Here is a 25856-nt window from a genome sequence, read left to right on the forward strand (position 1 = left end):
TACTGAAAGGTTGCTTAAAGAATTTCATTCTTCCCAGAAAGTGCACTATACAGCAATATGATTTTATACTTGGATCTTGGTGTGGGTATTTTTAATCAAACTGCTACCTATTGGATTTGATTGTATACCACTTACTTTACCTTAATTCCTTCTTAGCTCTCAACTCGTAAATAATGTTAAGAAGGGAAGAGTGAGTGCCTGGCAAACCTTGAGAGTCTGTGGATTTCAGGATTTCACGAGCCCATGGGGCGAGTTCTCTCAAAGTGGATTTTGTCAGTTCAAGAACTTTTTTGTTCTGTAGATGTTGACCTTATTGTCACAGATAAAGGAATTCTGGTATTTGAGCTCTTTGCATAGCAGCTTACAATTGGTCTTTTTTACAGAAAATCTATTGTCATTACTGCTACCTTTTTCAGGCAGAGTAAACAAATAATTCCACATGAATTCTTGGAAATAATTTGAAGATTGAGGCAACAACAATTTATTTTGAATCTAGAAGACTAGAGCTTATAGATTATTGGCAGGCGGTGTCCTTAAGTGACATCTTCAGTTCCATCCTCTCCTCAAATAACTTTTATAAGATGAAACACTCTAACTTTAATGTGAACAGAATATTACTTTCTAGGATTATCCCTATGCCCGAAAAGATTCATGAAATTTTCATGCAAGTTATTGTTCATGTATGGTTAAAAGGGTCTATTATTAGAACATGTCTGGCAGCAGAGCAACTGCCCACTTTTCATATAATAGGATATTAATTAATACCCTTGCTGCACCAAGGCTGGGGATATGATCTGCACTCAGCTTGCAGAGGGTTACACTCGATTCCTGTGCAGAATGCCCTAAGCCAGGAGCAACGGCTGAGTCAGAGACTGGCCATCCATTCTGTCAACCAGAACTGGACTGGCACAGCACCCTGCTTGTTGCAAGTACTCACAATTTGGTGAGCTTCATGTTTTGGGTTTTTTTCCTTTTTTTCCCTTTTTTTTTTTCCTTCTAGCTACCTTAGGATGAAGTTCAAAAACCTGTTGTAGCCTGGATAGGGTGCTGTTTGTATCCAATACTGGGAGTATTAATATATGGAATATAGCAAGTTCTGGTACCTTGTAAAGTGCAATACTCACTGTAGTTGTAATGCCTTTGCTCTCTCTAAATTTTTAGTCTAATTTTGACTCAGGTTGGCATGGAAAAAAATATTGTCATGGTGACAAACTTGAAATAGGACTTTAGCATTATGCAGTTAAATATATGTACTGCTCCCTTTCCTTTAACCTGGTGGCTGATGGAATTGTAAGCCACTTTCAGCAGTGGATGTGAAAAGAAGCTGAAAGCAAAAGCCTGTGAGAGCTCTTGTTTAACTGGCTTTGTTTTGCTATGCCCTTGAGGCCAGAAGGGTATGGTATTTTTTAATGACAAATATGATTCCATGTCCACTGAAATTCAAGCACTGACCAGCATCAGTGGGAATCAGCTTAACCACCTGAGGGTGGAATAAAGTTCTGAGTTTTTGGTCTGCATTTAAGATTCAGAAAGGGCGTGTGAGTTTCAAGTGCTTCATTTAGTACCGTTTTGTTATCTCTTCATTAAATTAATTACTGAGATACTGTGTTTATTCATTTCGTGTTGGGAAAGGCTTCATATCCTTTCTATATTTAATTTTGTTCTCTGAGTACTAATGTCTTACCTACCTAGCAGTCTCTATGTTTCTTCTAATGCAAATTTGGTGAAGGATGAGGTAGATGCCTTGCACTTAGGGGGATTTTCTGAAACAAATGACAGGTATTTTTCTAAGAAATTACTGATGATCCCACTTTCACACCCCACCATTTACCTGAAATGCTTAATGCATCCACAAATGGATTGTGGTGGGTCCAGCTTTCCTCCCTGTTTTTCTGAAGTCTGAAGTCCCATCCAAAACACAGCATAGACCATGTGTAAAGGTGAAATAGACCATGTATTCATGGGATGGATGAATTATCATATCTTGGTTATTTCTTATAGAGCAAATAGAATTGCATTTCTCCCCAGAGTTAAAATTTTGAAATTTTTTGGTTGAATCTGTGTACGGAAGAGTCAAGTCTCAACTGACTCTTGTATTACTTTGATATGGAATTCCAGTAGTTGTTGGGTGTAGAGTTCACATAAGAAACATTTGGCCAAAGGGAGGCAAAAGGATTTTCTATTTTGTCTTATTTAAAACGGCATGCTCTGAATGCTAATCAGGAATACTCTAAAAACTCAGACTTGAAATACAGTGACTCTGGTCATTACGGTAACCTATTTCTGAGAGGGCTTGCATTGATTGTGGGTTAGTCAGTGACTGTGGTTTTATTTATAAATGGACTCAGATTGCTTAAGCCAACACTGGTTCTTTGGTGGGGTGAGGATAAGAGGTGAGCACTGCCAGGCAGTGAATGATTCCACACTGGGTTTCAGGACTGGCATTTTTTAATTCAGAATAGAGAAACAAGCTTTGGTATCATTGCAATAGAAAGCCAGTTTTAAAAGGCAAAATCTGTCATGAAGAAGTCTCTATTCCTTTTAGTTGTTGTTGCTGTTATTACTGTTGCAGTTAAATGCCACCCTGACATCCTATCCCATCAGGTCTCGGAAGCTGAGCAGGGTCAGGCCCAGTTAGTACTTGGATGGGAGACCTCCTGGCAATACTGGGGGCTGTAGTTCTAGTCCCGAGGTCTTCACAGTCACCGTCCAAGCTTGCTCAGCCATGGCAGATGAACCTCAGGAGTAAAGGGTGGGGCCAGTTCCGTGCACGCTGTGCCTCACCTAAAACAGCCACTGCCCAGGCTCAAAGGACACACCCACGTGGGGAGAGCCCTTCCCAAATCTTCGTTCAGGAAGCCTCGCCATACTGCATATATAGTACTGTTTTTGTTGACAGTAAGATGAAATTGTTTTCAGAGTGATCCATTACAGTTATTTTAGCTGACCATTTTTGACAGGATCTTCATGTAAAATCCCTTTTGCAACATGGCCATGGTCTTTTCAGAACATCTGTTTGCATAACATTTATGTCATAAGATGCATGGGGGTTTTTTTTAAAGCCTGAATCATCCTCCCTATCTTTATTTTAAGCTAAACATCTCCAGCATAAATATAAACAGCTTCTGCAAATGCAAGCTAAGCCTGTTGCTCTGTAGCCTTTGTAGCCCTCTTCCTCTCCCTTCCCTTTCTTTCCCCCTTCCACACACCTACCTTCCTCTTCCTCCTACTTCCCCAGATGCTGTAATACTACAGAAAGCTGAATGAGTGTCAGATACTACTCCTTACTCAAGATCCAAAAGATGAATTGGGAAATTTTGAAAAAGACTTAAAATAGTGTTCCTAGAGGCCAGTTTAAACTCCAGAAGTGCTGAGCAGTCTATAGCATTTACATTGCTCTTAGGCACTAATATTTTTTAAAGCAAATAAATTGTAAAAAGTAACATAGAAGTAAGTACCTTGTTAACCAACATGGTTAACAACATGCTTCAGGTGACCTGTACATGCAAATTTTACACTCATGAACTGCATTAACAAATTACTTGTTCTCTTTTGTTTTAGTATTCACTGAAAATGTTATTTTAATTAACTTCTATTTAACTATTAAAATATAGATACTGATTTATATGCAACTCTTTGCTTTCCTTAGTCTGTTGTATGATCTGTAACTGTTAAGCACGATCACCGCTTTCCTCATTAAATTCAGAGGGGTTTTCTGTTTTGCTTCTTTATCACAAGGATGACAGACCCTTTGTGGTGTATACCTGAGATTTCTTGCAGCTTGAGGAAAGAACCAGTCCAGAACACTGTCAGCCTAATGTGACTGATGGGTCAATTCAACATCCACATCCCAGATGGTGTTTTCCTGTTGGGATAATTTTTCCCTTTGGTGCTACTTTCCCTCACTTTTTGAAGAATAATGGAATTTTTTTAGTTGCATCAAGTATTTTTGCTATAAAACCCAGCTAAGTAAACCCAGCTTATGTTTACTTTCACTTTTTAAATAAGATTAAAAAAACCTTCTAGAATCAAAGGAAAGTCAAGTCAATGTTGTTTTATGTGCCCAGTCTCATGGGACTCATGGTGCCATGAATCCTGGAAGATTTTAAGTACTAGTTGCTTCAGAGCTACAGACATGTAAATCTCAGCCATTTGTGTCACATTCATGAAAGATCCATAGATAACTTGCAACATTTAAGGAAATTATCCTAACTGAAACAGCATGAAGAGAGGGACTGCTCTTTCCATACACTCCAATGTGAACTGGTTTATTTGTTTATAATGGGGGCTGGGTAAATGAATCCTCTGCTGACACATGGGTATAAAACTGTGTTTGTTCTCTCAAGGGGAGTGAGAAAACTAAATAGAAAAAGTATTTTTAATGGTTCTTGTCTATTAATACAGAGATATATATTGTTGCTTATCCTAATCAATGAATTTTGAGCTGGAGTTATCATTTTAATTCAAACAAGTAGTCATTAAGTTCTAAGATTCACCTTGAAAGTAATTTTTTTTTCTTCCATAAAAATTAAAATACTACCTTTACAAGCTAATACAAAACTCAGTAAATAAAACATAGTTGTGTCTCTAGAAATCCTCTGGAACAATGTCATTGTTCCTGCACATACTGACTGTAATCCCATATATAAGACATCTAGTCTTTGGTCAGTGCCTGTCATCTTTATGTTTTAAAGGAAAAGAAGACAGAAGATCTCTGCCTTGTCTAACAAGTCCATGTTCTGGGTGTAACATCACTCCTTGGTGTTACACTGCTGTGTAAATCCCATAGGATTAGATTTGAATGGGAAAACTGATCTATTTTCAAATGTTGTTTCTGTAACAATAAAGGTCTGCAGGTCACTCCCACCCTGAAAACTGATTATTGGTGGAGCTGGATTTATTTTAGTGTCAGAAATGATCTCTGACATGAATGAGGAAAAATGTATTTTTAACAGTATTGTATCTCTGTTTTACAAAAGGAGAAATAAATTACCCTGGTTAAGGAAACCTGGAGGAAAGTCAAAGGGGAGTAATAACCCACTGCTCCATCCTCTGAAAGGCCTGATTTTATCCCCAAGCTGCAAGAAAAGTGAACAATTCTCTGTAATCGAGCTGTGGAGCTCATGAAAGAGAGGGACTGATGCATTATCCTATTTTCTAATAACATTGCTTTATGATACTGCTGCTCTTTAAAATGCTGCATTTTGAGAAGAGGCATTATGAGCCAGAGCATACAAAAACTATAGCTTTTCCTTCCTTGCTATAAAAAGCAGAAACTTTGATGTTAGCAGAATAGCAGGGCAGTATAATTGTATATTAAAAAAAACCACCTCAAAATAGAGTTATACATCGTCAAGCTGGATATAGCCTTGTTAAGTAGAACTGAGTAATCTTGCCATTTGTATTGCAGCTTCCTTTTGACATTGCATTTTGCTTTTCTGTTTCTTAGATGCACAGCCCACAGATGGAGAAAGGGAGGTATGGAATCAGATCAGTGCAGTTTTGCAGGACTCGGAAAGTATGCTTGCAGACCTTCAGGCTTACAAAGGAGCCGGGCAAGAAATTAGAGATGTATGTTTGTTAATGACAGTTCTTTGGAAGCAAAAGCAAGCAAAACTCAATGTGTTCTTTGCTTCTGTTCTCTATCCAAGCATGTTCTATGAGTTTGTATGAAAGTCTCATTAAAATTTTATTTCTAAAATACATTACAGATTATGCATGTCATTCAATACAAAGCCCTAATGTGAAGTCATGAAATGATAGCTGTTGGAACTACTTTTAGGTTTTCTGTTAGTAATTAGTAATTATTTTTCACTTTAAGAAACACCTTTTCATACACCTTGTTTCATGTATCACATGGTAGAAGTCAAAGTTGAGGACATGGCAGAAATAAAATCTGGATGTCAGAAATACATGATAAAATAGTTGTTCCTCTGTGTAAGTGAAATAATGAACTACAGTAAATTTTAAACTTATACCCACTTTAGAGGCTTCTTATTCTATGAAACTGGTCCTGAAGTACAATTTTGAGCTGTAGCTTACAGTTTTTCTCAGGTGACCAAACCTTTTCCTGCATTAGCTTTGCAGTCCCTGTTGGTGTGAGCTGTTTGTTACTTAAGAACTTCATGTTGAAGATTTCAAAAGTATCAGATCCTTAAAAAAAGACTACTTCTGCAACCAGTAGTCATACAAAAGGTTTTTATGTGGGGATTTTGCAATAGTTTTGTTCTCAAGACAATGCACTAGAACATGTTTCTGTTTGTCAGTGGCACACTATAATGAATGATTTTAAGTCTGTATGTTACAGGGGGACAGTGAAGGTGGAAAATGTGGTGTTTTTTGACTTAATAATTTTCTATTCCTATGCAATATAATTTCTCAGAATCTTCTATATTTTACAATAATTACTTTTTAAAAAGATGCAGAAATATTCCCAACCATCTTTTGATTGTTATTTGCTTATCACAGTTCTTTATAGTAATGTTTTCCTTCCAGGCGATACAAAATCCCAATGATATCCAGCTGCAAGAAAAAGCATGGAATTCAGTCTGTCCTCTGGTTGTAAGGCTGAAGCGCTTTTATGAGTTTTCACTCAGATTAGGTGAGCCCAGTTTTAGTATGTCTGTGTAGTCAGTTATTTATATATAGCAAAATAGAAACTTTCTTTTTACACAGACTTTTAAAGAGTTAATATTCTTTCTCTTTGATATCAGCAGACATTTAGCTGCAATTATCTTTATCAAGGCATATTTGTAACCTTAATTTAACTTCATAATTATCATAGTTTGTTATTTTTTCTATATACCTAAATAGAGTACAGCAAAAAACATCATAAAACTACTCTTCTGCACTTCACTGGTGCATATGAAGCTAATGCAATTTATTTTTTGTAATTTGGATCCTTTCAGCTTTTAAAAGTAATGTAACCAGTAATATTTTGAGACTTCATAAAAACAGGATTAATAGGGAAAGAGTATCAATAAACTCACAGGATGAAAACCCAAAGATAGGTGTGTTGTACACTGCCTTTTTCATGCCTATAAATACAAAAAATGATGTAATTGCTCTTTGAATTAAGACTCTGAAAGAGAACAAGTGTGCAAAAATGTATGTATGAAATGGGAGAGCTCCCAGTGCAAGGGAATTCTTCTACAGCATCCTGCTAAGTCTTTCACTTTTTGGGTTATGCTAGTAATTATAGCCACAGGAGCTGATTTATATTGCTATCAGTGGCTAAGAGTACACTTTTAGTAACAGATATACCAGAATAATCTATACTGAGATGATGGCTAATTGGGGAAGATGAAAGAGATGAATATATGAATGCACAAAAAGTGCTTCCTCTAGAATTTTTGATAGGGATCCCAGATAAAGGGTGACAAAAAGAGAAAAGTGCTCAGTGATACAAAACTGAGATAAAATGGCAGAGCCTGAAGAGTCAGGTGTCTTTGCCTAATGTTTCTTGCTTTAGAATAGCAAGAAAAAGCATTTTGGTTAGGGCTCTGCATATTCAGAGGGTTCCTTCCCTCAAAACACAGTATATTTAGACAGACACTTAAAACTTTATCATAATGTGGACTGACTAGAATTGGTGCTTCTGATTTCACATTCAGAGAAAGCCCTGCAGAGCTTACTGGAATCGTTGACATGCCCTCCATACACTCCAACTCAGCACCTGGAACGGGAACAGGCCCTTGCAAAAGAGTTTGCAGAAATTCTACATTTTACTCTTCGTTTTGATGAACTTAAGGTTAATAAAATCTTTTAATACATTCTGATTTTTGCCATGTGTTTTGAACTGAAACTGATTATTTCCTGTTCGTGTTCTTGAAAGATGAGAAACCCAGCGATTCAGAATGACTTCAGTTATTACAGGCGGACAATAAGTCGCAACAGAATAAACAACATGCATGTAAGTAAATAAACTCTGAGCTGCTGCTCACACTGAGGTATTTATCAGGATGCATTTATTCCATTTGTGGTAAAGTTTTTGCTTTTGATTCGCTAGCTGTCATGTTCCCTACTTCACACTGAGAGTTAATCAGCAGTCCGGATGAAGTGATTAGAGTGGAACTATTCATGCAACAATCTGCTTGCTGACAGGAACATGTACTGTATCTTTTTCTTGCTGCTGGCAAGATTTTAAAGAGCTTTACTAACTATTTTTCTCTTGTTTTCATCAGCTAGATATTGAGAATGAAGTGAACAATGAAATGGCCAATAGGATGTCCCTGTTTTATGCAGAAGCCACACCAATGCTGAAAACTCTCAGTAATGCAACAACACATTTTGTATCAGAAGTAGGTAATGGGGGAGAGAGGTTTAACACAGACATTCTTGATTTTAATTTTACAAGATAGTGACTTTTTTCTTACCTTCCAGAACAAAACGTTACCAATCGAAAATACGACGGACTGTCTAAGTACTATGGCCAGTGTATGTAAAGTCATGCTGGAAACACCGTAAGTTTTAACTTAAATCTTGAGGGTTTTGTAAGAGAGAACTTGTATTGTATTTTAAGTAGCCATCTGGGACAACTCAATGTTTTCCAAGTGAATTCCTGTATCTTTGCCTTGTTACCATTTTTGCGTACAAAGCATGACCTGATATTAGAAAGCCTTGCCTCCTATTTTAACAACTTTAGGATATTTTTCAGGAGTCAGCATTGAGTTTTGTTGGGGAGAGCTTAAATGATCAGTCTGCATTTCAGCAAAAGGTTAAAATACGGGTGTGATCTTACACACTTACAGGCTTCTGTGTCTGTATCTTGTCTAACTAGACCTGCTACCTCCTGGTTTGCCAGCGCAATCTTATTAGCACAGAGGGGCAAGATTTTGGCTCTTCCAAACAGAGCTTTAGCAAGTGATACACAGCAAGTATTTCAAGGATCATTGAAGTAGATCTTTTGTTGGATGCAGCCATCTTATTGTAGATATGAAAAAAATCACCTGTGTAAATTTTCATTCATGTGAATGTATTCTGCTGTAGAATTGTGTTCATATCTACTAGTGTAGGTAATAGCCAGTGGGGTTATTATTGTTTTGCTATGCATTTAGTGGAGTATTTTCTAGGTTAGATACCTCTTTGAGTGGAAAACACATACAAGACAGAGCCAAAGTGGAGTCTTCCTGCCTTTGAATAATTTGTTCATGGTGCCATGTAAAAGGCAGAATTTCTGAAGTACATGTTTGTTTATGAAAATTCTGCAGAAGTGTATGTAGGAGCAGGACTCATCTCACAGTCCCGGGACATCATAGAAATAGCAATTGAAAAGTAACCTTATGTGTCATTTCTTTTTTGGCAAAAGAAGAGAAACAAAGTTGTGAGTCACCTACTAAAAGATTATCTGATATTTAATTCTGGTGGTGAGGTAATCAAGCATTATCACATCAAAATGTCTGTAGTCTTTAAATCTGTTCATGTTACGATGCTGTGTAAGAGTAAAAGTTGAAATTGTAATCTGAAAGGTACTGTAGTATAGATTGTAGTATTTTTAATGTATTTTATGTGATAAAGTCAAGTTTTGTGTTTAATTGATATTTATACAAAAATATTATTATATATTATTTATATTTATAAATGTATTTATATTAAAATGAATTTTCTATTGAAATTAATGACCTTAATAACAATTTTGTGCATTATCTACTCAAAATAATGTTTTTTAGAATAAATATTATAATTTATATTTTTCTAGTTTCTGCTTTTCTTTGCTATTGTTCAGTTTTGATTTCCTGACACGTGTTTCAGGGATTAGAGCCAAGAGGGGGCAGTCTTAACAGTGCCATCCATACTCTTATTTTTTTAATTATAAAGTCAGAGAAAAACTCTGGACTTAATTCAGACCTGCTCCTATCTAATGGGCCTCTACATTTTACATGTTCAGTGAACCTGGAATGTTATTTTCCCGTGGACTTAGAGAGAGCAATGAATATTATGACCCACTTTGGTGAATCCATGAACTTCCTACCTGCTGAAATTACATCCCACTTTACTGTTTCAAAGTAGGAATTTAAGCAAAACCAGTAACTTTCCTTTGAGGTCCAGTATGTTGTGTTTCTGAGATTAAACAGAAGTATGATCAGTCTCCATCATATTTCATGAGATTTTCTGTGAAGCCATCACCATTTACATTTTGCTCAACTGTGCATGGGTATTAGAAGAAGTTTACATCCCTCTATTTGCTTTCCAACCATTCTTCAAAATTACCAAGGGCTTATGCAATTCAAAAATCTTTAAAGTCTTACTAAGATGCATCTTCAGCCTTAAAATAGACTTTTGGTTCAGATTTCATGCAGTCACCGTCTAGTTTTTTTTAATTGTCTAGTAAAAATCAGGACTGTATTTCTTTTGTTCTGTTTTCCAGAGAGTACAGGAGTAGATTCACCAGTGAAGAGACCCTTATGTTCTGCATGCGAGTGATGGTGGGAGTTATTATTCTGTACGATCACGTTCATCCTGTGGGAGCTTTCTCAAAGACATCAAAGATTGATGTAAGAGATGCTTTTCTTTAATACTCTGTAGGTGTCAGAATACTAGTCTGCAGCTCTTTTTCAGCACAAGCTTATGAATTGGTATCAGTAATTTTAATTACTTTTGAATAGCAAAATTTAGACTTTGTCTTCACCTGTGTACATGAATACATCAGCTTTGAAAGTACAATAAGGATCAGCTTCTTTTATTTGTATTTTCTTTCAGACACACAATAATTTTTCATTGTTAGCTCTGCTTTCTTGCCAATTGCATAGTTACACTAAAATAATTTTGTGTTACACAACCCTGGAATATGTTCTGTGGTCATAATTTTTTTTAATCATGTGTTTTATTGTTGCTGAAATGCTTATCTTTAGCAGTACTTCCGTTGTAAATAAGTAGAAATTCAACATTGTCTCTGCTTTGTCTGGGATCTGAAGTAGCAGAACCAAAATGTTACTGTTGTAATGTTGATAACAGCCCTTCAGTCTTAGCATTAGCATGGCCAGTCACAGGGAAATCAACGTTATTTTTCCATTTGAGAAGTTGCAAGCACACATGGAAAAAGTGCTCTTATTTTTTCTACATGTTTTTACAAACCTAAATCTTAAGCACAACTTTTTTCAGCAGAAATAAGCTGTTATTCATGAAAAAAGTCTTCCCCTTTACAAGAGAACCTGCTTCAAAAGAGAGGAAAAAACATAATATTATTGCCCTCCATGACACTGGGTCTTCGTTAGCATTTTGCATCCACAGATAATCAGAGTTTTGCCACATCTCTTTGACTCTGTGCAGAGGGAAAGATGTGTCACAAAGGGGTGAATTGATCCACTCAAGGTCATGAAGCCCATAGAGTGTGGGATTTGAATGCAGATTTCCTGACAGCCAGTTCAATCGCTTGCTTATGGAGACAACAAAAGTGATAGGACCAAATATACAGCGCATGCGCTTTGTTTCTAACATTTATCCTAAAGCCCTGAAATCTTACAGGAATATTATCTAGAGGTAAATGAGAGGCAGGAGATGTACAACTCAATTTTTTAAAATGACTACATGGTCCCAAATTTTGATTCACCTAATTAGTTTAGTGATTCTTCCCAAATTAAAATATCTAATATTTCAGATGATGAGTTTGTTTTACTGTGGAAAACAACTCTTTTCTCCCAGTTTTTGAGAGCCATTTCAAGAGGATTTCAGCGTCAGTGGAGTATATTAGTCTTTCCTTACTCTTTCAAGACTGGAGGCTGTTAATTACAGGCTCAGATTAGACATTCTAATAGCTTTTCTTTTTGACTGTTCTAGGGATTCTGATCCTAACAAAAATGAGAAAGAATTGTTTGAATTTTCATCCCCTTTGAGTTGGTCTTTTCTGATCTGATCTGATAGGGCATGTAGCCTGTACTGAGTGATGTGCCTATAGTTTTGAGTTTCTCCAGTTTTGGAAAAGGAGCTGTGTCACTTCAAAACACATGGTGCTACCCTGAGAATTTCATCTGATCTGCTATTTGCAAAGCTAGTTATGCCTTCCAGGTAGAAATGAGCCAACTGAGCAGTGAACAGTGTCTGTTAGGCTGGCTGGTCACAGCTGAGGAGGCTGAGCTGAATTTTTCTGAGTAATTTTTGTTGGCAAATAAATGGACCCTGACTTCAGTTAAGTTTCATCAACTACTTCCTTGATAAGGCAGAGGTTCTCTTTAGCTGCAAAGAAAATACTGGCATGTAGATGTAACACACTAATGTGACTTAGTAAAACAGAAGGTTCAGATGTTGACTCAGCCATGTCCTTACCTGTCTTTTTGAATAAGATGGAATTCATCTAGACTAATTTCTGGATAGCTATCTTACTTCATAGCAGGGGGAAGGAATAGGTACTTCTGGGGCATAATTCATTGTATATGAAAGTATATTCTGAATAGGTTAGGGAGATTTCTTGTTTCTCTCTATTGACTAGATAAGGAGTCTGTACAGTGGGTCAAATGAATTCTTCCTCTGATTTCTCTGCTTTATTTCTCCTTTTTGTAAATTTGGACAGAGATTCAGCCTGTTTTTTAGTCTCCACAAAGATGTTCATTCAGTGTAGTGTTTAAAATCAACATCATGGACTTCTTATCTCACATTAAATTTATAACTACTGGTTATGAAATAAATCGTAAGGTATCACCAGTTAGGTATACCACTAAAAACTGAATACTGAAAATTGTAATGCAAATATAAAAATAAAAGTTGAAGTTAAAACATCTCTTCTGTCATTGCTACCAACAATGACATGGAACTCCCTAAATCTCCTTATTTTAGCTTATATCAGCTCTTCTTGATTTTTTTTTCTAACTTTGAATTGGAGAAATCATATTCAAGTAAAATATATACATTTGATATATAATTTACTGTTCTGTAAATGCTTATTAAAGTAGATGTTTTCTCCACAGTTATGTTTTTAACTTAGATACAATGTTTAAGAAGTTATTATGCTTTTGTTGTATCATATAAAGCATCATTAACACTCATTAGAAAAAAAAATCTGCCTATGGTGAAATTTTTCCTTGTTTTCAGCTAGTGCAATTCATATATTATTGTTCAATAGTGGCATGCTTCTGTTCCCAGATGAAGGGATGCATAAAAGTTTTAAAGGAACAACCACCTGATACTGTGGAAGGACTTCTGAATGCTCTCAGGTATGTGTGGAATAATTGTGTGCTTCAGCCTTAGAAAGTTCCTCTGTTTTTCTCCCAATCTCTTTATAATTAAGACTCTTTACCTTAGAATCTTCATTTATTAAGATTGTCCTTGCAGGTTTGCCTTCATCACCTGGGGTTTTCTTAAGTAACATTCATTTCTTTAATTTCAGTTGGATAAGCAAGAGTTATTAATATTGTAAAGAGTGTATCTAAGCTAAAATTTAATATATAAAATACCTCAGCAACTAGAACATTTTAGAAGCAGTGTATGATTTCTCTTTCTCTAACTTGGTACTTCCCTTCTCTCTTTCCCTCTAAGTAGGACTTTTTTTGCTGTTGTTGATATTGCTAAATGATACAACTTGAAGAAAGCAGCATCCTAAATCCCAGTCTTGTAGCTAAGAGTTTAAAGGGCTGTCTTGGGAGGCAAGACACAGGGGTCTGTAACTTCTCTGAAGCTGAAAAGTCTTAACACCAAGTTTTTCAGAGCTGTATTGAGTTTAGTAGCTGTTGAATGCCTAGATAGAGTGAGAACAGCATCTCTGTGTTGCCTTATCGTGCCTTTTGAATTAAAGTTTATGTGAAGTTAAATCCTACAGATATCAGATGTGTTTGGAGTTTATGTGATAATCAGTCTCTCTGTGAACATAATCAGTGGAGAATGGTTGGGCTTAAATGGAAAAAAAACAAAGTAAAGCTCTTCAGTCTTTCCAGGTCATTTAGAAGGCTGCTTAAAGTTACAGGTTACACCAAAAGTCAGTCTAGATTCCCAATTGCTTTTAATATTTACCATATTACTTATGTCTTTCCATGATTTTGCTTTTTTTGAGACTTTTAACTGGAAAAATAAGGGAGATAATTTTGACCCAAAAATATGACAATGTCTTGGGTTGAGCTGGCAAAATGCCAAGTGTCCAAAGACAGAGAGAAAGGGTTCCTCCTCCCCCCAACCAGCCAAGGGAAAAAGAAGGAGAGGGGAAAAAACCCTCTAAACCAGGTTTATGCTGAAACTAACTATATCTATTTATACAGAAAAGAGAAAATTAAGAGAAAACTACAGTATAACACACACTTACACAAGTTATATATATATATATATATATATATATATATATATATAACAGGAAATAACTTCCCACTCCCCAATTAATACAAAGCAAAGTCTATTACACTAGATCTGTAAGTACTCTAAGAGACACATAGCAAGAAACAGAAAGAGTAACAACAAAATGTTTGTACTTCCCTGAATTCAAACAAGATGCAAGCAGCAGCAGCAGCAGGAGCAAGGCCTGCTCTAGCAAGACAGGAATTGCACTACGTCCTGTCTGTACTTCAGCTATGGTGCAACTGACCAAGCCACTCCCACACACTGGATTTTACACTTTTTGAGATGATGTAATATGGTATGGAATACAATATTATTGGCTAGAAGAAGTCAGCTGTTAGCTAGCTCAGCCCAGCTCAGGTCAGCTGACAATTTCAGGCCTAGTCTGAACTTCAAAACTTAAATTTAGGCCCACTTGGCTAAACCCATAACAGACAATTCCATAGGGAGATAGCAAACAGGATGATTTAGCCACAAACCTCCTCCTTTTAGCAGGGAATAATTTATTGCAAAGGATATTTAAGAGATGAAAGGCACCAGACTATTACCAGTTAAATTCCAGTGACTAGAAGAAACATGTAAACTACTCCCTTGTATAGTTGAACTGTGCTGATTTTAGAACGAGTCTCTAAGTTTTCAAACTTTTCTAATCCCTATTCATTTTATAAAATAATGTTTTAACTTGTAATTTCTAGGTTCACTACAAAACACCTGAATGATGAATCTACTTCAAAACAAATTCGAGCTATGCTGCAGTAGTATCCTGAGACAAGTAGATGTTTGTATTGATCACAGAAGATGTGTATGTTTACATAATTTAATACAGTTTGATGTTAATACTTGTGTGTATTTACATAACCATTTTCTTCACATTGCTAAAATATATGAATCTGTTCATAACCTGACTGACTTTATATAGTGCAGCCTGTTTTTATGCTAGCCTTTATCTTCTGACTTTTAAAGTACTTTTTTACTTAGATACTTCACTTATGGCAGTTTATCTGTGCATTTTAATCCTTAAACACCTTCTCTGTCAGAGAAGTAAGTAGTAGAGAAGACAAAATGGAAATGAAAAAAAATTGAAATGTCAAAGGTACCACAGAAAAGGACCTTTAAAAAAGGGGAAGGTTAATAAAAGAGAAAGTAAAATTCATTGGATATGTTTTAAGAACATATGCACAGTATTTTTGGTCAGTTTTAGGATCTTGTCAAACTGTTATGAATAGGAGAATACCTGAATGTTCATCACTCTCATAAAATACATTGTCTTTCCTGTAATAAGTGGAGATCCACCCAATTTTAAGAATTATGTGCTGGCTGTCATCCAAAAATTTATTGAAAATAGGTAATTTTACCTTTTTAATTAAGTATAACCTGTATCTTTCAACAATTGAGGAAATTAATACCCTTTTTCAGATTCAGTATAAAGAAACAGAAGATGTGTTTAAAGACCATTGATAGAGTTTGAAAATTATATATAATTTCATTAGGTTTAGAAAGGAAAGGGAAAATACTAATGCCTTGACTTAACTGGAAAGGATTTGCCAGTGTAAATATATCACAATGAACATTAACTCTCAGACAGCTCTAGGTGGCAAGCAATTTCTTTTCTGATCTAAACTGGTATGCTATTCTATAGAAGCAAGCTTCCCTAGTGTCAAATTGACCTCATCAAACTAGGGATGATATAAATTTAAGAGCTGAGCTGTTCTTAGGAACTCCATCAAGTTCCCTGTAGTGTTATTCATTAGATGATTCAGAGTCAACACAGAAATATTTATCAGCTGACTGCTCTTCATTGGGTTTTGAGACGTGATTGATACTTCAAGGAGTTGAGTTCCTCGCTGAGTTGTTTGTTCTTACTTTCTAGTATATTTTCCAGTAAATGGAATAGAAATACTTTGCCAAAAGCAGCAAAGTGCTCATGCTCTGTTAAGTGTGTCTTCTGGGTGGTCTGCAGTTGCTGTACATATTCTTGCAGAGGTCAGATTCTGAAAATGTGTTTGATTTTGTGTACTTTGCTTGAATATATGTGTGAAAACTCCAGTGCTTGTGCACAGATTCATATTTGAATTTGCTTATTCCTGTCTACATCAGGGCTTGTATGCTTTCACTGGAATTTTCATGCATATCACTTCTGAAAATATTACCTTAAGACTTTGAAGATGCATTTGGTCTTCTGGAACTCAACTGTGCTGTTACAGATTGTGTCATTGAACTCAATCCTTAAACAGTGTTAATATCACAAGTTCTTTGGAGCAGGGATTGACTTAAGAGTTTATTTCTGAGCAGAACAACCACTATGAGATTTCTCAGTCCTGATCAGAACCCACAGGTGCCAACATCATACGTGTGAAGATACTGGACAGCACTGCAACTTCATCATTGGTGTCACACACCTGCGGCTGCAGCAGCCAATCACTGTTGTTGTCGGGAATGGAATTAGAACTCACATTAGGTTTTGGGGTTTTTTTCTGGAAACAATGATCACACTGTTCTTTCACAATAGTAAATTCACTGTTTACAAACTCCATTTTTTAATGGGGGGACATTTAAAAATGTATATTAGGGAAAATCCTGCTTTGTTCATAGTCACTTCCAGTATAGGTTAATCTAGGTGGATGACAGGTCATTCCGTTGAGCTTTGGTAAATGAAGTTAATACATGCTTACCTGCAGTTATTTGTCAAACAATGAAGTCTTATCTTTAGTAGCCCAGAGAAAAGCTATTTGTCACTTGTATAATAAAAATGTAAACCTTAAATCATTCTGTGAGTTGTCATGTGATGTTTGCTGAAGTCACAGAATTTCTTTGCCTGCTTTGATGTTTTTGTACAGAAGTTTGTTTGAAATAATAAAAAAGTTTGGTACAGTAAGCATTGGGACTCTCTATATTTAGAGACAGCACAAACAGGTTGAGAAAGACCTGATTTAAGGTTTTGGATCACTATTATAGTAGCGTCACCTTCATGTATCCAGTTTATAGTTTATTTTAAAAGCATTGAAGATGATTCACTTGTGCGCCCCAATAGTATAACCTCACATCACTTAAACAATTCCTGTCTTTTTCTGACATTTCTTGGCAGTTGTCTGTTATCTTGATCAGAGGACATTGTTGATACTGCTGAGAACATGAATCCTTTCTATGACTTTTATATCTTCACATTAGTCATCCTAGCTTGTGGTGGCCATCTCAGGTTGTGCTTGCAATCAATAAGGTCACCAAAGGATGATTCATTTAATTGTAGGATAAGTGCATATTAACTGCTTTTGAAATAAGATTTGTATAGACTAATGGTCAAAGTTATTGATCTCCATTTTGTCAGTGTTTCTTCTTATTTTATCTCATCATTATGTAAGAATACATGTTTCTGGTGTGACAAATACTTAAGCATTGTAATGACAACACTTCATAATGTTCATAAATGATTGTGAACTATTTGGGTCAGAAGAGCCCTAGAAATTTGCTACTTTTGTGGTGGAAGAAAGTACTATTTTAGGGTGGTATGAATTTGAAAGACTAAAGTTTGTCATTTCTAAAAAATAAATGTGGTTGAAACATAATTTATGACTTCTAAGCTTTGGGAAAACACTGCATAATTTTTCATGCCGCATCTGAACCAAAGCGATACAAGTGTCCAATTGTCAAGTCTGTCAAGGTCCCTCTGAATGGCAGCACAACTCTTCCCAGTTTTGTATCTGCAGAATTCCTGAGGGTACATTCTACCCTGCCCTCTGTGTCACTAATGAAGATGTTAAACAGTATTGGTCCCAGTATCAACCACTGGGGTACACCACTAGTGACTGGCCTCAAGATGCTAATGAGATCCTCTTTAAGCCTGGAGTTCAGCCAGTTCTCAGTATATCTCACTACCTGTTCATCTCATCCTTAGTTCATCAGTTTATCTATGAGGAAGTTACAGGAGGCAGTGTCAGAAGCCTTGCTAGAGTCAAGATAAAAAAGCCTTCAGTGACATCAGCCAACTCACTCCACATTTCTGGTGCATCCCATCAGTTCCCATAGACCTGTGTACATCAAATTTGTTTAAATATTCCCAATGTGATCCTTCTCTGTTAAGAGTTCAGTCTTCCTTGCTCCAGATTTTCTGTCTGATCTGAGTAGCCTGGGATTCCTGAAAGCAAATCCTACCATTAAAAGACTGAGGCAAAAGCAGCACTGAATTCCTTGATCTTTGCAGCATTCTATGTCTCCAGGTTCCATACCCCCTTTAGCAGGAGGCACACATTTTCCAGAGCTTTCCTGTTGGTGCTGATAAACTTCTGGAAGTCCTTTATTCTAGTCCTTTGTGTGCTTCACCAAATTTAAATGCAGAAGGGCTTTGGCTTTCCTAGTCCCAACCATGCATGCTCAGGCAGTGTCTTTCTATTCTTTTCATGTTTCTTGTCCTTGTTCTCACTTCCTGTATGCTGCCTCTTAATGTTTGAGTTTATCCAGCAGCTTTGTGTTTATCCATGCAGGCCTCCTGCTGTCTTTGCTTGGTTTTGTGCTTACCAGGAAGGACCATTCTGGAGCTTGGACGAGCTGATCCTTGAAAATCAGCCAGTTTTCTTGGGCAAATCATGTCTCCAGTGCTGTATCCCATGCAGTGCTTCCAACCAGATCCCTGAACAAGCCAAGTTAAAATTCTCAAACAAAATCTTTTTCTTGCATCATCTTTTGGCTGTGTAATCAGAAATGTTTTCTAGTTTGTAAGTACTTGTGAATAGTTGGAAGAGGTGGGGGGTTGATTTTTTTCACTGTTCCCTTACCTCAGACAAATTCTCTGATGCAAAATTACAGAATCTATTACTTCATACCATGTAGCACATTAGATAATGCAGTGCAAGTGAGCAGGTTGAAGCAGTGACGTGAATTTGATTTGTCAGTAAGAGAATAAAACCCATTACAGTTAAAAAGCCAGTATAACAAACTAGGATTTTAAGTTAGCAGTCTGTAATGCTTCCTCCTACAGATCAATAAATGTGAATTCCTGACTATCACATAATACAGATTCTGTAAACACAGAAATCTCTTTCACACTGATTTGAGACAAGTGTAACTCAGTTGAGTAGAGCTGTTTTTGATTGACACAGGTGTAAATGATACCCTTTGTCTTTTCTCAGCAATTTGCTGAACAAATTGAGTCTTCTAGTGAGGATCAACAATGTAACATAATAATCTTGCAGAGATCTCTTGTGCTTGACTGCTTTGAAAATACAACTAAAATGAACAATGCAGTAGGTGTTCTAGAAAGGAAGTATATAGATAAAATGTAGACCAACCAAGCACTATTCCCTGATTTAAGAGGAAGACATATCATGACTTTCCAACAGATCTTAATTTGGGGTCCAGCTGGAACTAATACTACATTCTTGTCTTGGGTATTTGGGCTGTTGACAATTAAATACGTAGACTTCTGTATTAAGAACTTGACATTTTAAAATTGCTAACAGAACTTAAAGGTTAGACTATTTCTGTGTGGCTTGGGTCAAAATTTCTGTTACAGCTCATGAGAATTCTAATTCTGCATCCACTTCAGTGAAATCCTAGGGTTTAAAGCAGCTTTCCATGGATTTTAGTGGTGTGTCAAACAGCCAATCTCTTTCTGCCTTGAAAATTGTGGAGGTTTGTCCTTGCTAGACACAAAAGAAGTTGAAAGAGGACAGAGGAAGATTATCAGCCTCAACTGGTTTAGATCTTCCATAATGAAAACAGAACGAACCACAAGGCTCAACATGGATGAAGTCATTGGGCAGCTCAGAAACTCCCTGTCCGGTGAGTGCTGTGACATGGCAATGTCATCCAAGTTCCTGTTGGATGGACTGGGAACTTCTGAAGGGCTTTGACTAGGAAAGGACTCTATCAAAAATGAAGAAACTTGTCGCTTTACAGACAGAATTTTAGGATGCCATGGTGGGAGGAAGCTTAAGGGTTCTCACCAACCTTGGCCCCCCTCCCTGGGCCAGCTGCTCAGCACTGTGCAGAGCCTCAGTTTCCACTCCAGCTGCTGCCTGAGGGCCCACCTCAGGGTGTAATTTCTGCTCTTTGATACTGGCTTTATTGAGTGATGTAAAGCAGGGTGTGATGAAATGTGAGGTGGCTCGCCTCAGCTTATCTGTGTCCAGTCTCCATCTGCCTTCTGTTCCTGTAAACAGAGGGAATTTTGGAGAGATGGGAATTGAACTTCATTTTGGGAACATTTCTGAGAAGGCTATTGAAAAATGTAATCTTACACAGTTTTCTCAACAGTATTAAGATTTGACAATTTCAGATATATTTCTAAATCAAATGCTGTGGGGTTTATGATTTTAATTTTTTTTCCACTGGAATTTTCTGTGCAGTTTCTATTTGTGTCTTTATAAACACATAATAAAGAAATGTCTGATAGTGAAATGCAGTAGTTTCCATGACCTTTGGTGTTTGATTTAGCTTATGGTAGCTGGGTAATCAAATGTTAAAATCCATTTAATGCACTGCTTTTCTTTTGTATTGCACACAAGGCTGTGGTTAATTATAGGCCCTTTAACTATTAAACTCAGGTTTAAATAACATGCAGCATCAGAGCTCAAAGGCTCTTTGATGCAAACCTTCCTGAATAAGATTCCTTACAGGAGACTCAAATTAGCTTTCTTCGATGAACTTACTGAACAGGTATACGTTGTCTTAGTTGCTGAGATACTGAATATATTAATAGAAAACTGAAGCAGGTATTGCATCTCTATGGAAATGTTTAGTTTGGAGAAGGAAAAAATGTGTTTCTTGCCAACCTAATTAAAGGATTTTGTGGAGGTTTTTTTTTATATGTATCAGATGAAGTGTATGTATTTGTTCTTCTGATCAGTTTTGGATTACCCATACTCAGGTATACAATCATAGTAGTATCTATGATACTTACACAATGAGATATTATTTGTAACCACTGACAGCCAATTCTTTGCAGCTGTGTTTCAAAACCACAGACTGAATGCCACATTTGTTCTACACAGCCTGTCAAATTGACATTTGTTTTATTAAATTTGGAAGCTTAATATTCCTTTTGTTCAGTGGTTTCACATTCACATTGAAGCCCAGTATTCTGATTATATGTTGTAGAACTGTAATTACTTTGAGAGACACAAATATGACCATTTTTTAATTTTTCTCATTTGCTATATAATTGGCCAAATTTTTAAATAATACAATCCAGTGTAGGTTAAATGAAGTTAGCAAAAGTACCCAGATGCATTCTACTAGAAAATTACTTAAACTATTTTGTTGAAAAATATTACTTCTGAGATTGTTTTTCAAACAAGTGTCAGTAGTCCTTCTTACATGTATTTTTCAAATATAACCTGGGGGTTTACTCTTACAGATATTGCCTGAGTAGTTTGAATCAAGAAGCACAGTGTAACTGAGCTGAGAAAAGACAGAACAATTTTGTTAGTTTGACACAGGTGCCCCAGACACTGATCAGTCAGTGTTCATGTTGGAAAGTTAGAGATTCCTCAGTTTTTTCATACTGATGAAATGTAACAAAAAAACCCACCCCAACATCCCCCAGAAAAACCCAAAAAATCAGCCAATACAGTCTTAACAAAAAAACATTGTGGGGCTTAGCTTTGAAAAGTAGACTTCAATTTAATTCAGATTATTTTCATGCCAGGTAATAGTGGGGCAATTCCTATGTAAGAAAAAAGGATGAAAGGCCCAGGAATTAGCAGAGGTTTGTCCTCATGGGAAAGTCAGTCTGGGATTTTTTTCTCCTGGAAGAATTCTCTGGGACATCTTCTATTGAATTCATGAGTCAAGAAGCATAAAAAGTGAAGATAGCATTCTAGACTTGGCAGTAACAAGTCATTCACCTCCCTGTTTTTGAAAGCAACATGAAAATAATTCATGGGCGCAGTACTGGTATCAGAGCTCCTAAAATGTCATCCTCCTTCTTTTTCATGTCATTGATTTTTTAATTTCTTTTTTATCATCTCTTTTCAAAATTAAAATATGTTTTTTGCCTCCATTTGAAATAGATTGATTCTTCCATAGCTTTGTTCATTTAAACCCTATATGCTTTTTGAAACATTGAATTTTGCATCCTGCTTGCCACAAACTTCTTGAAAATACAGGTTACAGATGTTACAACCTTAGTTTTCATATAATACAAGGGACAGCACTTGGAACAGACATAGACTTTGGTTGGGGGGAGACTCTCTCTCTCTCTCTAAAGAACCTCATTCTGTGTGGTAGGGTAGACTAAATTGGCCCCAGAAATCACAGAATCAGAATGTTTTGGGCTGGAAGGGACCTTAAAGATCATCCAGATCCAACACCCTTACCATGGGCAGACACACCTTTCGCTAGACCAGGTTGTGCAGAGCCCCATCCAACCTGGCCTTTAACACTCCCAGGGATGGGGCATGAACAGCTTCTCTAGACAACCTGTTCCAGTGCCTCACCACCTCCACAGTAAATGATTCATTCCTAATATCTGATCTAATCTTCCAGTTTAGTCCATTGCCCCTTGTTCTGTCACTACATGCCCTTGCAGAAAGTCTCTGTCTTTCCTGAAGGCTCTCCATGGGTACTGGAAGGACACAATTAGAGCCTTTTCTTCTCCAGGCTGAACAATCCCAATTCCCTCAGCCTCTCATAGGAGAGGTGCTCCATCCTGATCAGCTTGGTGGCCTCCTGTGGACTCGCTTGAACAGGTTCATGTCCTTCCTGTGCTGGTGCCCCCCGGGCTGGATTCAGCACTGCAGGTGGGTCTCATGAGAGCAGAGTAGTGGGGGAGAATTGTCTCCCTTGACCTGCTGCCCACGCTGCTTTGGATGCAGCCCAGGACATTTGGCCTTCTGAACTGCAAGTTCACATTGCTGGCCCATGTCCAGCCTATGACCCACCAGCACCCCCAAGTCCTTCTCAGCAGGGCTGCCCTTGAGCTGTTCATTCCCCAGCCTGTATTGACAGTTGGAGTTGTCCTGACCCAGGTACAGCACCTTGCCCTTCGTCTTGTTAAACTACAGGAGATTTCCATAGGACTACATCTCTGTCTCTCCAATGTTGCCTGTGGACACCCTGGATTATAACCTTGGATGAAATGCCAGCTCTTAAAATGATCTTCAGGAGAGGTGACTAAGCATGAAAGTGTTCTTGGTATGTGAAAATTTTTGCACTGAGTAGTGTCTCTTGCTATCCTGTGCTGGGATTTCTGCCACAGCAAGAGAGGCAACAAGAGCAGCAACATAAAATAAATGACATGGTTTTCATTCTTGTTTAGTTTATTTTTGAAGATCTGATTCAAAGCCTGTTTGAGTCATTAGCCTTCAAATTGCCAAGATGAAAATAAACCAAAAAAAGGCCAAGCAAAACCTCTTCATTCTTACAAGTTGTAACTTTTTCTTCATATGTGTTAATAAATCATCTTTTCTGTCTAGTAGCACTCAGCTACCTGGCAGCTTCACCAGCAATGCTAATTTCCTCAACAGGGTTCAGCAGTTCAACCTTACTGGGTTACTAGGATCTCCTTTGACTTATTCTCTCTGGTCTCTTCCATCTGTATCCACTTATAAATAAATGTCCTCTAAATACCATGTTTTAAGACATGTTACCTTACATTTGCCAAAACACGCGTTTTGTGCTCTACTGTAGTAGTGGAGAGTTACCCAAATTCTTTTTAGTAATGTCTGGTTGTGATTCTGCACTCCTTGTATGTTGTAATTACAAGAATCTTAATTGTAATTTCACATAAATTTTAATTCTAATTACAAATAATTGTTCAATTGGAACTATTCAATAGATACTCGAAGATTAACATCAGCAACAATATGCAACAAATAAAATCAGAGCTGTTTTATCATAGAGATTGTAGGAAAAGTCTACTTACAGAACTGCATTTACTAAAATGAAACTAAAGAATCAATACAAATAATATTTATATGATTATATTCAAGGGGGTTGCTTGCATTTTAAAACACATGTATTCCCCATTTTATGCCCATTACTGTGTTTGCTTTCTTTGAGATATAAGGGGTGTTCACTGATAGAACAGGGTCTAAATGGGGATTCTAGAGCACACAAAGAGTTGCTCCTGAAAACACTCCAAAAATTTTGCTCATCCATACAAAGTATAGTAAACATTCAGCTCAGTTGCAGATTTCAGTATCAGGACAAACCACTGTTCAACAACAGCTTTCAAAGACATATTGATGTTTTGCATTTAAACCCATTGAAGAAAATTCCAAACTACTTATGGGCAAACAACTAATAAAAGAATTCAAATTTACATTGAGCTTCAACTTAAACTGTGAATCTTAGCTGACTTTGGACGGGGTTTAAGCTGACTTTTCATGATTACCTCTGTTTTGAAGACAGATCTGGCACAACTAAAGATATAGCTCAATCTCTTTTAAAGTTTATTGTGATGATATGAGTGAGCATTTTTCTGAGTGAAATTTAGAGTCTGGGTCATTTACTAAGATTGAATTTGCTTTCGTTGTTTGTATTTTTCCCTGAGTTAGACTTGATTAATGTAAACTGCAAACATTCTGCCAGCTATGGGCAAAAGCTCTCTACTGGCATGACCCTATTAATATAAGTGTCCTAAACATAAAAAACAGCCTTTATCACAGATATGGTATGTTGCATGACACAAAGGCTGTTAACATACTATTTTACACATCATGAAATGCAATACAGCATAATGAAGGATGGAATTTGGCCCTTAGCTTAATCTTATTAGACATTTATTTTTTTCTTGGTTTTCAATGAAAGACAGATTTTTCCCTTATTTCCAGTTCCTACTCTGGCAACTTTTTTTTCCTGTACTTATATTTCATTGGGGTTTCTTTCTTTTGTTTTATTTTGTTTTGTTGGGGTTTTTTGTTTATTTGGTTGGGTTTTTTTGTTGTTGGTGGTGGTGGTGATGATTTTTTTACTTCTAGTCAGATCTTTTGTCTTACAGGGAAAGAAAATTAAAAGACTGGTCCATTATCTCACATTTCATTTAAGTCTAATATATATTTGCTTAGGGGTAAAAAAGGTTGAGGAAAAAAGGGAAATGTCAAAAATGAATAATAAATGGTATATAAACAGAAGCAGATTTTCTGTGATATGTTACCCCTGATAAAGCTGATAATGTTTCCCAAATGTGTTGCCTTGGTTCAAATCCAAATCCACTGGTCAGGTTTTATGTGCTATTTTTAATTTTACTGCTTAAAAAAGTTTACATCATTTTGTAGGAATTCCCTCCTACTGCATAGCTGTATCTAGTTATTTGTAGGTTAAAATTCATCTTAATATAGATTCATATAAAACATGTGTCACCACAGAGGCAGCAAAAAGGCAGATCTGGGTGGGTAAGACAAGCTGGATTTGCAAGAAAACTCTTTTTTAATGAATTATGCTTTCCTTTGAGGTCACTCTGCTGTTTGATATTGTAGACTCCAAGGTCTTTCCATTCAGTAAACTTTCCTTGCCCTTTAAACAGTGAAATCAGAATGTGAGAGGAGAATGCAAACAACCAGGGACAGGGAGACCTGGAAGTGTTTAGGATCCACAAAAAACCTCTAGAACTAGTCAATGAACTGGAGGCATTGTAAAGCAATTCTTAAAAAAAATGCTTTGGAATA

General features: G+C 36.7%; 1 protein-coding gene across 10 annotated transcripts in view; it reads left to right on the forward strand.

Moving 5' to 3' along the window:
* Positions 1-17128, forward strand: part of CYRIA (CYFIP related Rac1 interactor A) — a 55180-nt gene extending 38052 nt beyond the window's left edge. For 6 of the 10 annotated variants that reach the window (XM_071548315.1, XM_071548316.1, XM_071548317.1 and 3 more), the window contains 9 exons: positions 5450-5571; positions 6496-6601; positions 7614-7750; positions 7835-7912; positions 8184-8300; positions 8383-8462; positions 10367-10493; positions 13024-13145; positions 14949-17128. In XM_071548315.1, coding sequence (XP_071404416.1) covers positions 5450-5571; positions 6496-6601; positions 7614-7750; positions 7835-7912; positions 8184-8300; positions 8383-8462; positions 10367-10493; positions 13024-13145; positions 14949-15012 — 953 coding nt within the window. In that variant the 3' untranslated portion in view covers positions 15013-17128. Of the gene's footprint in view, positions 1-5449; positions 5572-6495; positions 6602-7613; positions 7751-7834; positions 7913-8183; positions 8301-8382; positions 8463-10366; positions 10494-13023; positions 13146-14948 lie in introns of those variants that run through there. The other 4 variants (XM_071548321.1, XM_071548322.1, XM_071548325.1 and 1 more) reach the window with 2 other exon arrangements.
* Positions 17129-25856: the final 8728 nt, after the last annotated feature.

The sequence above is a fragment of the Pithys albifrons genome, chromosome 2 (genome assembly GCF_047495875.1).
Source record: "Pithys albifrons albifrons isolate INPA30051 chromosome 2, PitAlb_v1, whole genome shotgun sequence".
Taxonomy (NCBI): Eukaryota; Metazoa; Chordata; class Aves; order Passeriformes; family Thamnophilidae; genus Pithys; species Pithys albifrons.